The sequence below is a fragment of the Dendrobium catenatum genome, unplaced genomic scaffold (assembly GCF_001605985.2).
Source record: "Dendrobium catenatum unplaced genomic scaffold, ASM160598v2 fragScaff_scaffold_1105, whole genome shotgun sequence".
NCBI classification, from domain to species: Eukaryota; Viridiplantae; Streptophyta; class Magnoliopsida; order Asparagales; family Orchidaceae; genus Dendrobium; species Dendrobium catenatum.
Genome location: NW_021319567.1, coordinates 1,650,898 through 1,668,677, shown reverse-complemented (window position 1 = coordinate 1,668,677; position 17,780 = coordinate 1,650,898). Strand labels below are relative to the sequence as shown.

At 33.6% G+C, this 17,780-nt stretch overlaps 2 protein-coding genes across 2 annotated transcripts; both read left to right on the top strand.

Moving 5' to 3' along the window:
- Positions 1–791: 791 nt before the first annotated feature.
- On the top strand, positions 792–8,596 carry LOC110095635 (30S ribosomal protein S9, mitochondrial). The gene is made up of 4 exons (XM_020821253.2): positions 792–1,511; positions 6,713–7,153; positions 7,646–7,726; positions 8,184–8,596. The coding sequence occupies exons 1-4, from the start codon at positions 845–847 to the stop codon at positions 8,273–8,275; spliced, it is 1,281 nt and encodes a 426-aa protein (XP_020676912.1). The 5' UTR covers positions 792–844; the 3' UTR covers positions 8,276–8,596.
- Positions 8,597–10,860: 2,264 nt separating this feature from the next.
- On the top strand, positions 10,861–15,507 carry LOC110095636 (cullin-3A-like). The gene is made up of 2 exons (XM_020821255.1): positions 10,861–11,021; positions 13,464–15,507. The coding sequence occupies exons 1-2, from the start codon at positions 10,861–10,863 to the stop codon at positions 15,505–15,507; spliced, it is 2,205 nt and encodes a 734-aa protein (XP_020676914.1).
- The last annotated feature ends 2,273 nt before the right edge of the window (positions 15,508–17,780 follow it).

Here is a 17,780-nt window from a genome sequence, read left to right as displayed (position 1 = left end):
CTTCTAGAATCATGATAGATGAGAGAGGTGTGCGAGAGTTAGAGAGAGCCTACTCATTTCGTCATGCAACACTAATATGATCACAAGTCTACAATCTAATACAATAAGAGAATAGGGATTTCTTTGAGAGATATATTGGTTGAATTTTCTAACCAAAGGAAAATATTATATTTTACTTGATTGATACTTTGTGCATAATAATACCATTTCATAGCATATGGAATGACATATAATTGAATAACACGCATAAATGTGTGACTGAGTTGTCTTATTGAATTTATGATTTTTTGAATGATGTGATTTAGACGATTGATGAATCAATGATCAGTAATTTATTTAATTTGCTAATGATGGTACCGATTTGATTTTTGATTTGATTATTCTCTTGATTTAATTTTAACGAAATGGTTTTTTTTTTTGTTTTGCTTTGATTTTTCTGAAGTATTAGTGAAAATGTTGAGGATAATATTTTTCTTAAGATGGACTGAATGTAATAACCCAAAATTTTATAAAATAAATTAATTTAAAAATATGAAAATTCTATACATAAGTGTCGTAATGTTATGCTTGTAAGCGCAAAGGAGCAAAAAAAAAAAAAATAGCACTGCTGCAACGTTAAAGTCTTGTTCTTATATTTCTTATGATCATAATGGATAAACCAAATCTAATTTTTATTTTTAATAATTTAAATTTCTTTAATTTTATCTTTCTTAAAATTCATAAATATATATATATATTTTCTTCTTGTTGGGTCTGGTCCGACCTTAATCCAGCCCGTTAAACCGATTGATTTAACGCCACGAGCTAAAACCCTACTGCCTTCTTAGCGGTCTGTCTCCGCAAAATGCTCGCTCGCCTCTGTCGTCCACTCCGCCTCCGCTTCCTATCAAAAACCTTAGCTTTCGCAAACCAGCCATTCTCTTCAACTCGTCCTATCTGCCACTTCTCGTCCGCTTCTCTACCTCACTCTCCTCCTCAGGCTCGCGCTTCAAATATTTGGACCCTTTTTGATCATCGCAGGTCTTTCTCGAGTAATCGAGGAGCGGGCGGCGGTAATGGCGACGACACCTGGAAGCTTACGGCAGAATCTGAGGAGCCGGATTCCATCTTTGAGCTGGAGGAAGGGGGCCTCTCTGGAATCGGGGAGGGCGCCGAGGATGCGTTCGGATCGGGCGAGGTAGAGACCAAGACCGGCGGAACCGTTATCAAACGAGGAAGTCCTTGGGATGAAAACTCTTCCGGTGATTTGGAGAGTGATGTATTTGAGGGCGTTGATCGGGGGATCGCGTCGAAAGATGGAGGCGGAGATGTTCTGTGGGAGACTGCCGAGGGCTACAAGCAATGGACCATGGGTGATGATGATGAAAAGGGTGATGTTTTCGGTATTGGGGAGGATGTGGGGGCGATAGAAGGGCTTGAGGGGGAAGGGATTGATGAGTTCGAGAAGGAGAGGAATGAAGAGCAGGAGAAGTTGCATCAAAGAGAGCAGGAGCTGCTTGCTACTCTAAATGGTAATAGAACACTTAATTAAGCTTCATAGTGCCACATCTGGCCTTCTGCCTAAAATTCTCTTTGATGACAAGACGGTGATCTGCTATAAATGTTGGCCGAAATGTTGATCATCATGCATTTCAATGATCCCTTTTTATTAAATTGGGTTAAGTAAGCTATCATATGCATTCCAATGTTACGTATAGAAAGTTGCAAAAAAAAGAATGCTCGTTTGAAGTATATTAATGTCAACTGTCAAGAATAAAAAATAAAGTCTATATCAATTTGATTTATGGACTTAGCAATAAATTTGGTAGATGCTTAAGCAATTGATTCCCCGACCTTCACATTCATAAATAGATTCAGTTTTATTACAAGTATAGTTTTAGTTATGATCTCATGCTTAATTTCAATTTCACATTCGAATTCCGAATGTATTTATCTGCAGGCTTAAGTTCATGACCATGTTCTAATGTAGGTTCACATTCAACATTAGAGGCATCTTCATTTTATAAATATGAATCTTCTTCATCATGTAATTCTTTATCAAAATAATTTTAATGAACTATGGTTTCTTTAGTAGAATCAAATTCAATCATATATAATTCTTGTGTTGATGTGTGTGTGATGGGATTTTAAGGAGGTGTTGATGATTTTTTTCAGGTGCAATAGTAATAATAGAATAATTGTAATATGTCTCATCAACCTATAAAGTTTTGTCTCAGATTCCATTAAATGTCTTCTGGAGTATATTAGATTAGTTAATAATTAACTTTTGGTCTAAAATCTTTAATAAAATAAATAATAATAACATGATTGAGGTAGTCATCAAAAATACAATTATGCAAGATCTTTAAACTAAACTTGGTTAGAATTCTTAAACTGGTAATGCATTAAACTTTTGTATTCATGAAATGTCAAATATTGTTTTTTTCAAGTTTATGTTTCATATTAGTTCAATAGATTTGGCTGCATCACTTTGCCAAAAATATTGAGCATGTCCTATACTCTTGTCAATATTGTTTAAAAATTTCAAATATTTTGTAATCAAACCTATTTTAATATTAAAAAAAGCTTTAAAGTTACATATCCCATTTGAATATTTGCTAAGATAGTACTTTGCATCAAATATGAAATATAATCATGATTTTCATGATAATCATGGTGTAATTCCTTTGAAACATGACATACTTGATTTCATTTAAGTTGTATCATGTCATTATATTATTGATTGACTCAATTATTATATCCCTTTAGGTAATATGTTGATGCAAACTTATGTTTAATACCAAACATGATAGATGACATCCTATGGTCAAGAAGTTTCATAATCCAGATGTAGAATGCGATACACAAAATCATTCAAATATGTTCAAATTTGCAAACATAGATCCTTAATTTAGCTAATTTTTTGTTGCTTTTAATGAAATTAGAACTACAAAATTTACCCTACTGGTAATTTAATAGTTATTTATTATAAATATTGCATAGAAATTTAAGATCTGATAAGAATCACATATTCAATTGAAAATGATGCCCCAATAAATAAATTGTATAAAATTCAAGCAAACTCAATCACTTAATCAAATAAATTACTAGAAATTAGAGAATAAGAGCAAAAAAATAAATAAATAAAGGATCACCAAATAGAAGAATTGGGTCTCATGGCATACAAGAAGATAGCTTCCTTTGAACTTTTTTTATTTGTAATTAAGAGTGGGGGTTTCTGATAATAAATGTGATGTCTAAAACATGTAAACGAGAATTCTAGTTTATTTCTACTTTGGCAAAATAGGATTTAGGGTAAGTGTCACTAAAATTCCATAGCGATAACCATTACAAAAAGCCTCAACCCGAAGGACATTTTACAATGAAAGAGTCATAAGGAAGTTTTCAAAACACGATATCTAGCTATAGTAACTAATCGCAAGTCACACAAAGAGATTACTAGAGAATTAGAAGTTCCACACTACCTATGTTCAAATACCCTCTTCCATAACTACTTTGTGTGATTTACAAATTTGATTCCCTATTATTATAATGATTTCAAACTTCTTTGTTCTTGAAGTTGGCAAAAAGACATATTCCTTTGCATTTAATATTAATGATAAATACTTCTATTATTTGTCATCCTTCTAATATTTTAGCAACAACAATAACAGCAACAAGCTTTTAACCCCCTATGTGGGGTCTGCTACATGAATTATTTTTCTCCATTTTGTCCTATTAAGAGTCAAATTCTCATTTAAATCTAAAAAATATATCATTTTTAATATTTTCTAAGTCTTTTTAGGTCTATCTCTATCTTTCTTGATATAGATCAGATCTAATACATCTACTCTCCTAACTAGGTCATCAGAAGGTTGATGTTTTATGTGACCAAACCATCTTAGAGGAATCTCTCTAATCTTATCAGCCACTAGAGCTACTCCAACCTTTTCACGTATGTACTTGTTTCACATTGCGTCTTTAAGTGTAAATTCACTCTTCTACTTGAGCATCCTCATCTCTGCAACACTTAACTTAATTTTGTGCTTTTCTTTTAATGGCCAACATTATGTGCCATAAAACATTGCAGGTCTCACCACCATCTTATAAAATTTCTCCTTAAGGTTGAGGGCTTATTTTCTATGAACAAGCGACCTGATGCATTCCTCTACTTCAACCATCCAACTTAAAATTCTACTAATATTATCCCCATCTATTTCACCTTCGTTTTGAACAATAGACCCAAGATATCTAAAGCATGCACTCTTTTGAATGAATTAATCACTCAATGTCACAAGACCACTACTAGATCTATCTTTATTAAAATTACACTATATATTCATTTTTAGATCTACTCAAATGAAGACCTTTAGACTCTAAGGTTGACCTTCATAAATGAAGTTTTTCATAAACTCCTCTTGTCATATCAACAAGAAGAATATCATCAGCAACGAGCATACACCAGCATCCTCTTAACAAATGTTTAGACTTTAGTAAGAACATCCATGATTAAAGCAAAAAGATATGGTCTTAAAGTTGATGTAATCCATCTAAAATAGGAAAATACTTGTTCAAACCATCTTGTATCCGAACACAATAGCTCATGTATATATATATCCTTAATGATTTAAATATAGGCATTTTTTACTCTTTTCTTTTCTAGAATTCTCCATAGCACTTATCTTGAAACTCTATCATATTCTTTTTCTAAATCAATAAATATCATATGTACTCTCTCTATACGTCTCCATCAAACCTCTCAACAAATATATTGCTTCCATAATAGATCTACCGACATGAATTCAAATTGATTTTGATAAATATTAGTATCACTAAAATTTTAATAAACCAAACTTCATCAATATCTCCCATAACTTCTAGTTTGAGAATTAGATCTACTTGTATGCATCTTTTTTAAAGCTAATTTAATTTATTTATTGAATAAATCTGCAGTATACTTCCAAATTTGGTTCAATTTACTTTCCTTTTTAAAGAGTCCTTGAAACTCTGCATAGTACCTTTCTTTTAAGTATGTGCATCATTGCGTTTGCTTTTAAAAACAACATCCCTAAAACTTTGCATCATATTTCACTTTTTTTTTTAATAAGAAATGTACGGCTTGTAAAATCATACCTTGAAAAAACAAAGTATCTCTTTAGGCGTATCAAGATTTTAAAATAACTTAATTAAGTGACTAGCAAGATAACAGCGTGTGCCTCTTGTTAGCTTGGTTGGGGGTGGATTGCAGCCCGCTTTATTGACGACTTTTTAATGTTACTTGAAAATTAAATAAGGTGATCCTAAGCATATATGTGCTTTTAAGATCCAAAATTGGTCCTGCACACAGACCAAACCACAATTTTGTATAAACATAATTTTTTTTCTTCATTTTCTTAAGAATATGGAATAAAGTATAGGGTATGCTAATCCATAGAACCCTCTCATTTGTTCTTTTGTTAGAAAAAGCATCTAGCATTTCTTTCATTGTAGAATAGAAGAAAACATCCTACAGATCTCTGATTCCTTTCTTGATATATTCTTTTCACCAAGAGGAAGAGCAAATTCCAGGTTGACAAGAGATGAAATGCCAAAAATATTATAGAGCCTCTTCCATATATTAGAGATGAGGGACAACCAAAGAAGATATGAAAATCATCCTCACGATTAAGAGTACAAGCATCGTAGAGAGAAGTGTCAATTCCTTTGTGTAGGAGCAAAACCTAGCTACGGATTATCCTCCTGAAGAGGAACCGAACTAAAATTTTAGATTTTAGAGGTTCAATTGATTTGCAAATTAAAGATCAATTTTTTGTATGAATACGGCATCAATAAGAAAGGAGTAGAAGGAACTAATAGAGAACATACCTGATGCGGAGGGAAGCCAAAGGGAACTTTTATGTGACTTAAATTACTTAATATAAGATAAGAGAAGCTCCTTGTGATCTTTTAAATGAAATGCTGTGATACATTTCCAAAGACCATGCCACTGCCCCTTCCGCATTAAGTGATAGAAACAACCGAGTACTTTGCTTAACAGCACTGCTGATGATTGTCACTTTGTGCTGTAGTCGTTGGACACTGGAATAGTTGATCCATGACATGCCTTGGTATGTTTCATCAAAGCTTTAAGATTTTTGGCATTCAATCATGTAAACATGCTGTTGACCAAGGCTTTGGTAGTTCATTTGATAAGTTTTGTAAATTTCACATACAAAGCACTTTCTCTGAGTTTTAGGAGATCACACAAAAATGCTTCTGAGAACATTGGATTGGTATTTCAATTTTGGCTTCGTTTGGGACAACTTTCTTACCACTTCTTAAAGCAGCATTCTAGTATAAAAATTTTAAGAAACAGTAAGGTCCCAAACAAAGCCTTTGTTTGTAATGTTGTTTTCACGAAATTCTTCTCTATGTGTGCTAAATCTTCCAAATGATGCACAGGGATTTGATGCAGTACTTTGTTATTATATGTGTTAGAGAACAAAATATAAAAGTATATTATATATTTCGGTTACATGGCACTATTGTAAATATGATGTACTTAGCATTATAGGTGAACAGACTCTAGTCTATTTATAGACTACCTTTGTACTCATTTGATAGACAAGTTAATAATACTTTCTTGCTTCTTTATTGTTTCCCTGTTCCTTTCCTTCTCCTGGAGGAACTCCGCATAAACCAAGAAGGTATTTTCTTCAATATGCATTTACGGTCGCTTTTTGTCACACTCCAGGTCCAAATCGTGCATTCGGAGATTTGATTGCAGCATCTGGAATAACAGAGGATATGATTGATAGTTTAATTCTTTTAAGGGATGTTAGAGGCATTAAGGGTCTGCCTCCCCTTAGCGAAATAGAAGACAAGGCCATAGCAAAGTTGAATGCTACTTCTTCAAGAGCTGAGGTTGAGCGTAAGAAACAAGAAGAAATCACAAAAGCACGCGTAAGAAAAGTTGATGAGAAAGGAAGGGCTTATGGAACTGGACGAAGGAAATGTAGTGTAGCTCGTGTTTGGGTTCAACCAGGTGATGGCAAATTTTTAGTGAATGATAAGCAGTTTGACGCATATTTTCCCATTCTTGATCATCGCGCTGATCTTCTTCGACCATTTACTGTGACAAATTCATTGGGCCTGTGGGATGTCACTTGTACTGTGAAAGGAGGAGGCGTCTCAGGTGAGCCTTATCAACTAGAATCTCTTCTTTTGTTTTGCTGATAAATATATTGCCCGACTGTATATATAACAACATTTATTTGGCACAACATTGATGCTATAGACGAAAGTAATATAACTTTATTCTCCCCTCAACTATATTTTTAAGTTTTAAAAAAATATAAGCATTTTTATATTGAACTAAATCTGTGCTTCACTACATATGAAGTGTCCTTTTTAATTTGGGTCAGCGAATTTTATGCAATATGATCAAGTAGGAAGTAAAAATCTTTATTAAGTGTAACAAATAATTGTTTTTTTTTTCCTCAAACTTAGATTTTGTTTGGGATGGCTTTCTTACTGTTTCTTAAAGCAGTTTTTTAATAAAATATTAAAATTTTTATACTATAAAGCTGCTTTAAGAAACAGCAAGAAAGCCTTCCCAAATGAAACCTTAATTTTCCTATGTAGTGTCGCAGCAAAGCTTAAAGCTTGATCAAGCTTAAAATTGCAGGTCAAGTGGGAGCTGTTCGTCTTGGAATTAGCAGGGCCTTGCAAAGCTGGGAACCAGGGCTTAGGCCATACCTTAAAGCAGGTAAATGTTTCATAAGAACCTTACAGTGCTTTCCATCTTTTGCCCACTAGCATTATTACTGATTCCTTGTGACTTCAATCTCCTATCAAGTGTTTAGACTGAGGGTTTGCTTATTTTTTGATTTTTTTAAAGATGAAATCATCATTTTTGAATGTTAGAAGACTTGTGGAGTTTGAAATCAATGTTGATATTTAACTACATCCAATTTCATGAAGAATTGAATAAACTTCTTTTTTTCTAACTTCAATAAACCAAAAGCAAGCCCAAATGATCCTTCATGGAATGGAAATGAAATTGTTACAAATCAACAACTGCAGATTCATAAAGGTTTTGAGTGTCCTAAATTTCATCCTTATCTTCGCTTGCTAATTGCAATTCATCTCTACTTGGCCATTATTGACCTGAACTTGATTTTTTTTCTCCTCTAAAGCTCACATAATTGTATGATTGATGTCAGCTGGCTTCTTAACAAGAGATCCTCGTGCTGTCGAAAGGAAAAAGCCTGGTAAGGCAAAAGCACGAAAGAGCTTCCAGTGGGTCAAGCGATGAGAGCCCAATGATGTTATTATTAGAGCGTTTATTGCTGTTTGAATAAACAGCTTTCCATTCATCAGATCATTGAGCAAAAATCATTTACAGCCTCTGCAAACAAAACTGCTAAAAACCAGTGCCTTCAGTTCTATGGTTTAATGCCTTGGGAATGATAACTGCTGGTAGGAGTTCTATAGAGGAAAGCCATGTTTAGATTTATTATTTTGAGATGTTCAACACAGATTTTGATTGCCATGTTTATCTATTGACTAAAGAGGAGGAGATGGAATGTTATCTATTCAAGTTTTGGGTATTTTTGCTTTACAAATTATTAAAGTTACTTAAATTGTTTCAAAGTTTTTCATGTTGTTCTTAGGCTATGTTTGATATATTTTTCTTAGTTATTTTTTTCAGTAAAAAATTAAAATTTTGTACTAAAAAGCTGCTTTAAGAAACAGTAAGAAAATCATCACAAATGAAGCCTTAGGTGTTTAGTCACTCCTAAGTGTTTTGATGGCTTAAGCCACCCCCACCTCGAACAAGGTGTGGTTAACTCCATCAGATTAAGGCTTTTACTAATTTGATCCATTGGCCTACTCACTAAGCCCATTATCATAGTATAGCTCGGTATCAGCCATTTTAGATTTTTAATGATCAATCATTGCCTAATTGTCTTAACCCCAAGTGGATCTTGGGTTTAACCTAAGCTAAAATAATTGACTTATTGTTCTCTTAGTGGACCTTGACTATAGTATAATTTAGCTAATCTTAGGTTACATGATAGTCAATCCTACTTCATTAGGTTGATTAAAAGTATTCTTAGATTTTAATCGCTCTAGGATGTTATTATCCATAATAAAAGTGAGCATAACATGATTCATATAATATATATTTGGTATTTTTTATGAAAAATATTCAAAAAATTTGACAAATGAACATTTTAATGAATTATTCATGCATTTGTAATTCAAAATGATCACATTATAAGAAAAACATACTAGCAATAATTTAGAATTTTGCTAAACTTGCATAATATTTCTCTAAGTTGTGTCAACATGGGCCCCTTTTTGCCAAATGGCTCGAGTTTGACCTAAAGACATCAAGGTTTGATGATCATAAACATCATCAATTAAAAGAGATTACAAGCTTTAACGACCATCTATGACTTTTTAGCTCCTCTTGACTCTGATAATGGACGGCAAATAGAACTATTTTAATGTATTCTAACCTTTCATACGAGATGATAAACATAACTATTTTAATTTAGGTTCCCCTGAATAAAATTTATGGCTCTAGCCACTGATCAAATGAATTAATACGGGTCATCTTATGGATTGTTTTGAGATTTTGACTAAAATTACTAAAATGCTATCTAAAAAAATTATAAATATAACTCATTCTCTATTTGAAAGGGAGCTTACACATGGAGCAAAAATTACAAAGAGCTTGGAGATATGAAAAATATCATAGCTCCACCCAATGTTCAACACCAATGCTTATCGCTAACAATCGTTGTCCCCCCGACTTAGATCACTTTTGCTCGATTGTCATCGCCCATTTGTTGTCATCTATCATTCGTTGCATGACTGCCATCATCCAAATATTGTCGCCAAACTTCTTGATCAACGTCTCTTGATTTTTATTACCATATCATAATTGCACAATCATCATTATCATAGCTTGACTAGGCTGTCCTGATCAATATTGCTCGATAATTGTCGCCCGACTATCATCTCCTATTGATCTACCATTCAATATATAAAATATTTTGTAATTATCTGTTCAACTTTCTATTTATTTGATTTATTGGTAATTCAATAATTATGTGTAAATTACTTATTAGTTTGATCATTTGCTTAAATTTTCTTATTTTATGTAGCTCATCTCCCATATTTTTAATAAATTTATTCAAGCCCAAAATTTTCTATTTAATTTATTTAGCAATTAAATATAATTCATACATTAATTAATTATGCCTATTATAATAATTATTTTTAATGAATTGAATTTATTTCTACTCCATTGAATTCATTAAATTTTGTAATATAAATATTTATATTTTTTCTCATAAAACCGTTTACTATTTATATAATAACAACAATAAAAATGCCAATGAATTATAAATCATAATATGCTTAAATTAAGCCAATATTATTGTTTTAGTAAAAAAGAGCGCGAAAGACGGAAGTGATTACAACGAAGCTGAAGCGACGCAGGTCGCCGGCGGGAACCGAAGAAGAGGATCGCCGGCGGTGAGAGCTCGGGGACTTAAGACTGTAGAGGACGGGAAAGAGAGCAGAATTGCATTTTGGTAACTAGTAATAAGTTTGTAATCGTTTTTCTCTTTTCTTTTGTAAATGTTAGTTCGGAATCTCTTCAATGAACTCCATTTTCGAGTCGGAACTCGGAAGCCATTCTTTCCGGCAAGATCCGACCAACATTTCCATTACCTCTGAGCCTTTTGGAAAGTATTCCCGCTCTTTGTCGCTTGGATTTGAATTTGATTTGTTCACTGGAGGCCGAAATAGGCTATATTATAATATGCTTCTCACATTTCCTTCACCGTAATAGTTGTTAGCGGCCAATCGACCCAAAACAGGAGAATGAGCTCTCCATATAAGAAAAATTTCAGGATTGCGGCCTTGAAGCAACGTGTGGAGATCGATCTCAAGCACGGGGAGAAGACATGTAAAGTTCTTGAGCGTGCTATTTACGAGATTTACAACTGCAACGCCAGCGGCCTTAGCTTCGAGGAGCTTTACAGGTATGCCTACCACTACCGTTATATTGATTCCTTAACCATCTCCAACCAACCGAGCTGCATACCACTCTATGTCGTCCACCATTCATTGCATTTGAACTCCAAATTCGATAGGTAAACAGTGCTATCTACACCAAAAAATTGAGTTGAGAAATTTGCTGAATAAGAGCGCGAAATATGAGAAAAACGAGTGAAAGAGGAAAGAGATGATTACCTCCGCAAGATGCAGGGGAAATAAAAAAAATGCAACTCAATTGGAGATGAATTACGGTATTTTGAAGTTTTATTGCATTTAAGTGGAAAATGAGTTTTTCGGTTGGAGTTGCTCTTATCACATACCATTCATTATAGATTCATATCGTGGAGCTGCTCGATTTGACTATTGGTAGTATGTTATATTTAAATATCATTTATTCATCCAACTAATATTTTAAAGCTTTCAAATATGTCTTAAGCTCTTGATTAGAGCCCACTTTGACTTTAATTTGACCGATTTTGATGTCGGGGTTGTCTTGTCGAGACATTCAATTTGAGTATAAATTTGCTGAGATTGGACTTCGGATGATCCCGAATTTAATTTTGAAACTTTCCAATTGAGATTTGCCTCAAGATTCTCGTGCCTGATCATGGCGATTTTTGGTGATGTACCAAGAACTATTATTATAAAGTTGCCATAAAGTAATGATGAGAATAATAAACAATAGTACAATTAGTTAGATCTCAGATAACTCATATATGTGCAATTAATCATATCTTGTTGATTTATAGTTCGACTAGGTTAATTAATTAAGTTGAATTTATCGTAATAACTAAAGTAATCATGCTAATTGAGTATTAGTTTGTCCTCAGGAATTTATTACTAATGATTGCAGATTAGTCTACTTAGCATACATTGATTACTTAATTAAAATCTACGGTTCTTATTAATCAGGGATTCTTTATAGATTAAGATATTTAGGAATCCTAACCAAATGGTTGAATCAAGGGTTAATTAAGCTCAAAATATACTTGTTACTTTTAGGATAATAAATTATTATAATTAGCAATGGTTTAATTAGAATAACAAAAAAGGATTCATGTAGCCGACCCCACGTAGTGGGATAAAGGCTTGATGTTATTGTTGTAGTAGTATTAGTTTAATTACACTCTTTAAGATTAATGACTAATTATAGTTGATTGGGAGTGTAAATTAGTTTAATTACTCAGTAATTAATCAAATAATGAATTAACTTGTTTAGAAACTTTAGATTTTATGATTTTAAATTATTCTTATCAATCAGATTAATGTTGGATTATATAGATTGATTTGATAATAGTTAAGCTAATCATTGTTATGATCAAAATTGGCATCTCACTAACATTACATTTCTAAATAACACTGAATAAAATGACTCCAATATCATTGTGAAGGATGAACGTATTGAGTTTGAGCAGATAAAGAAGGAAATGGTGCACTACAAGTGTAAATATGGAGAAGTCTATTAACTATCCATCTGATCTCGAGTCGATCCAATCTCAGCTAAAGATCAGCTCATAGTCACTCGATATGATCTTGAATTGAGACAAATTTGGTTATAGGTTGACTTGATCTGATTGAACCTAAACATGGCATGTTAACTTTTGATTTATGCTTGTCTTGAATTTTAGCAAAAATCTTGATCAGTTTTTTATGTTCAAGACAAATCCTTAATCCAACATATATCCATGCTCATAAATTTGTAGATTTATAAATAACAATGCATATATGCATATATTCATAAATTCAAATGTAAATATAGGCATTCATTTATACATGCATATACATTTCGATAAGATCTTGAGTTGACTCGATTTGAATTAGTCTCGGCTCAATTCAAGTACAATCCAAGTTAGGTTCTTTATGCTTCGTTTCAGTTAGCTTTCTAGTGCACAATTTTTTAATTCTAGATTTTTTTTACTAAAAAACAGCTTTAGAAAAAAAATAAGAAAACTGTCCCATCAAAGCCCGACTTAGAACCGATGGGTCCCAAGCTAAAATTGATCCAACTTTTTAGCAATTTTCAATCTTTGAACTCATTTAGTTATTCTCTTCATCCTCAAGACATAGCTCTAAAACTTGGCACTCTTGCATCCATATTTTTTCGAACTTATTTTCTAGTATGCATTCTTAGATTTTTTATTTTGTGTGGGCATCAGATGGAGAGAACCGTCCGGTTTTCCCTCTGTCTACTGTAAAAGCGCAGTCAAAACACATATGCTACAGTAATTACACTTTGATTGTACTTTTACTTTAGACAGAGAGAAAACCAGACGGTTCTCTCCGTCCAGTATCCGCACAGAATAATACGCCGCATTCTGAACTCTCTAGCTATGGGCGTTCCTGTCACATCACTCCATTATATATATATATATATATATATATATGGAGACATCTAGAGTACAAATTTGAAGTTCTTTTAAATTTAGGAGTGTTTACAACATGGTGCTGCAAAAATATGGTGAAAAACTGTACAATGGGCTTGTGGCAACCCTGATATGGAATGTAAAGGAAATGTTAAGATCTTTTAAGGTGGCTCAAAATGATCTCTTTCTCGTAGAGCTGAACAGAAAATGGGATAACCATAACAAGTCATTACAGATCATCCGAGACATATTCATGTACATGGATAGAACCTTCATCCCCAATGCTCGAAAGACATCAGTTCATGATGTTGGTTTGATTTTGTGGAACGACATCGTTCTCCATTCTTATAAGATTCATAAAAGGTTGGTCACCATCCTTCTCGATCTCATTCAAAAAGAGCGGACTGGCCAAGTTATAAACCGCAATTTGATGAGGAATATGACGAAGATGTTAATAGATCTTGGTTCTTCCGTGTATCAAGAGGATTTTGAGAAGCCTTTCTTAGAGGCTTCGGCTAGCTTCTACAGTTGTGAATCCCAGCAGCTCATTGAATGCTGTCATTGTGGGGAATATCTTAAGAAAGTTGAGAAACGGCTCCATGAAGAAATAGAGAGGGTTTCTCATTATCTGGATGAGAAGACAGAACCAAAAATAATGTATGTGGTTGGGAATGAGATGATTGCAAGTTCTATGCAGAGGCTGGTTCACATGGAGAGCTCTGGTCTTCTGAATATGATTATGGGTGACAGGTACGACGATATGAGCAGAATGTACGGCTTGTTCAGACTAGTTCCTGAAGGCATCTCAACCATTAGTGATGTGCTGAACGCACACCTCCAGCAAATTGGAAAGCAGATAGTAACTGATCCAGAGAAGCTGAGGGACCCCGTCAACTTTGTCCAGTGTCTTCTCAATGTCAAAGACAAACATGACAAGATCATCAGCTCCGTGTTTAACAATGATAAGACTTTGCGAAATGCTTTGAATTCCTCTTTCGAGTATTTCATAAATCTGAACAACAGATCTGCAGAATTCATTTCCCTATATGTTGATGATAAGCTCCGGAAAGGTCTTATAGGTGCCAGTGAAGAGGATATGGAGATTACACTTGACCAAGTAATGATGCAATTCAGATTTCTTCAAGAAAATGATGTCTTTGAAAAATACTACAGGCAGCATTTCGCAAAGCGCCTGCTTTCTGGTAAAAGTAAAACTGTCTCTGATGATGCTGAAAGAAGTCTGATAGTTAAGTTCAAGACTGAGTGTGGTTATCAATTTACTTCCAAATTGGAAGCCATGATTACTGATATGAAGACCTCCGAAGACACAATGCAGGGTTTTTATGCTAGCCAAGTGTCATCTGATGCTACAAATAACCTCTCTGTCCAAGTTCTCACAGCTGGGTGTTGGCCTATCCAGCCTATTGCGCCATGCAAGCTTCCATTTGAGATACTTGGCATGTGCGACAGCTTCCGAAATTATTACTTGGGCACTCGCACAGGCAGGAGGCTAACCTGGCAAACGAACTTTGGCACCGCTGACCTGAAAGCAAACTTCGAAAAGAATCAGAAGCACGAGCTTAATGTCTCCACCTATCAGATGTGCATTTTGATGCTATTCAATGCTTCAGATCAATTAACTTGCAAAGAAATTGAGCAGGCCACTGAGATCCCAACATCCGATCTGAAACGCTGTCTTCAGTCTTTAGCTTGTGTCAGAGGTAAGAATGTACTCAACAAGAATCCCATGAGCAAAGATATTGCCGAGGAAGACGCCTTCATGGTAAACGACAAGTTCTCCAGCAAGTTCTTCAAAGTGAGGATTGGTACTGTGGCGGCCAGGAAAGAATCAGAGTCAGAGAAGCAGGAGACACGGCAAAGAGTGGAGGAGGACAGGAAGCCTCAGATTGAATCATCCATTGTGAGGATTATGAAATCCACGCGAGTTCTAGATCACAACAATGTAGTTGCAGAGGTGACAAAACAGTTGCAGTCTCGGTTCTTGCCGAACCCTGTTGTCATTAAGAAACGTATTGAATCTCTCATTGACCGGGAGTTCTTGGAAAGAGACCCAGCAGATCGCAAGCTGTACAGATATCTCGCTTAGCCTCTTACTTACATCTCAGGCATGGTTTTTTTCCCTCATAGAATTATGTTTCTTAGGCTTCATTTTTACTGTTTTTTAAATCAGTTTTTTAGTAAAAAAAAAATTTTTTTACTAGAAAACTGTTTTATGAAACAATAAAAAGTCATTTAAAAGAAGCCTTAGATTTTGTTTGGAATGGCTTTTTTACTGCTTCTTGAAGCAATTTTCTAGTACAAAAAATTTAAGTTTTATACTACAAAGCTACTCAAGAAATAGTAAAAAAATCATCCCAAACGAAACCTTAGTCTCAAACAGATCTAATCCTCTTCATAAATCAAATGTTCTTATCATTCCCTAAGTTTTGCAATGTTGATATTGTGAGAGGATTCAGATTGTTTCAGACTGAAAAGCATTGTTCTTTCTCTGCATACTCTCTGCTCTTGCCTCTACAGCTACAGTTTTTTTTGTGTTATGTAGATGGTAAAAAGAAAGAATTGAAAGTTCTTAGTATAGTTTAAACTCCATAGGCTATGACTTTTCCTGCTTAATTCTCACGTATCAAAGCCCAATACACTCTACAAACAAATTCTGATAAAGTGGAAAAATCAAACTCTAAACACTAAATCTATTTGGTTCACCGAATTTTCAAAATTGCTAATAGTACTGGCAATTGGTAGATGTGGTTGTGATGACATAATTTATTATCAATGGTTCAAATAGCGAAAGTACATATCTCAAGATATATTTAGGGAATATAGTCTTCTGATGGTTAAATGTAATAGATTTTAATGCAAGTAAAGAGCCTCTTAGGGTTCATTTGGGACAGCTTTTTTGTTATGTTCTAAAGTAACTTTTTAAATATAAATTTTTTATTAGAAAGTTATTTTTGAAAGCAGCAAAAAAATTGTCCCAAACGAAGTCTTATGTTGACTATTATGGCTCTATCAAGATTATGAACAATTATTACGTCCTCCGACCGGACGCAGAGGAACGTCCGGTCGGAGGCCAAATCCCGCCAAAAAACGAGTTATACCGAGCAAATACCGAGCAATACCAAACAATAACGAGGAATACCATCATTTGAAGACCAAATATCGAGTTATACCAAGCTAAACTAAGAAATACCGAGTTATACAAAAGTTGTACCGAGTTTTTCCTAGAGAAACTCGTTACAACTCGGTATTTCTCGGTACAGCTCGGTATAACTCGGTATTGGTCTTCAAAGAGCGGTATTCCTCGTTAATATCAAATAATACCTAGTTGTACCAAGCAAATACCGAGTTTTTTGGCAGGATTTTGCTTCCAACCGGACATTCCTCTACGTCCTTACACCGGACGTAATAAAAGTTCCAAGATTAGAGAGGACTTATTTGTTGCATGGAGTAGTTTATATTAATTAGTTTTTAGAGGGATTTATATACATACATAATAGGTAAAACTATCATATTTATGTATTTCACATCCAAGTTTTCATATTCACTCAAGTAATACTCAATTATTCAAAATAAAACAATTGTATTTATCATAATAAGTCAGATGCAATATCATATCATGTCATATAAGTAAGAACAAGCAAGTGGCATAGTCTACGGAAGTCATTACCCTCAACCCATTCACACTCGATCAAAATTATATACCCATATTTAAAAGAAAGCCCGTCGACTTACCCTCATGCGCAGAGTATCATATCTTGGTCATCCTATATCATATAGTAGACAATTTTTCTTGCATACACATACTTAACAGCATATATAACATAATAAACAAAGAATATTATACTCAATATTAAGATTATTGTGTCAATTCTAGTGCATGTAAAATTTACATATGAATCAGAAATATTATAATTCATAAGAAAATTTAGTGTACTATTTTTCACATGCATATAATCATAATAGCCGAATTATAATAAGTATGCATGTCATACATTGTATTAATACGATTTAACAACTATTTATCAAAATTTTAAATTTATCTGAATTATTCAAATTAGAATATTTCCTTCAAAATATAGAAATAACCAATTCCTTCAAAATATAAAAATAACCAATAAAAATTCATATGATCATGTCAACCCTGAGCTCTTCTTAGGTCCATCCCTCTAAAAAAATATCTATGTATATTTAAAATTTGTATTTTTTGCTAACTAATAAAATAATATTTGCTAATGATGACTAATATAATTTATTTTTTAGAGAATTATAAAAAATAACAGTTAAATCATTTGGTTAAGTGATCTCCTACTAGCATATTTGTTTGTCATTGCATCCAAAAATCGACTATATCTCATTTAA

Coding starts and splice junctions, on each gene's coding strand:
- LOC110095635 (XM_020821253.2), top strand. CDS start 845: ATGCTCGCTCGCCTCTGTCGTCCACTCCGCCTCCGCTTCCTATCAAAA. Junction 1,512..6,712: donor GCTGCTTGCTACTCTAAATG/GTAATAGAACAC, acceptor GTCACACTCCAG/GTCCAAATCGTGCATTCGGA. Junction 7,727..8,183: donor TAGGCCATACCTTAAAGCAG/GTAAATGTTTCA, acceptor GATTGATGTCAG/CTGGCTTCTTAACAAGAGAT.
- LOC110095636 (XM_020821255.1), top strand. CDS start 10,861: ATGAGCTCTCCATATAAGAAAAATTTCAGGATTGCGGCCTTGAAGCAA. Junction 11,022..13,463: donor AGCTTCGAGGAGCTTTACAG/GTATGCCTACCA, acceptor TTTTAAATTTAG/GAGTGTTTACAACATGGTGC.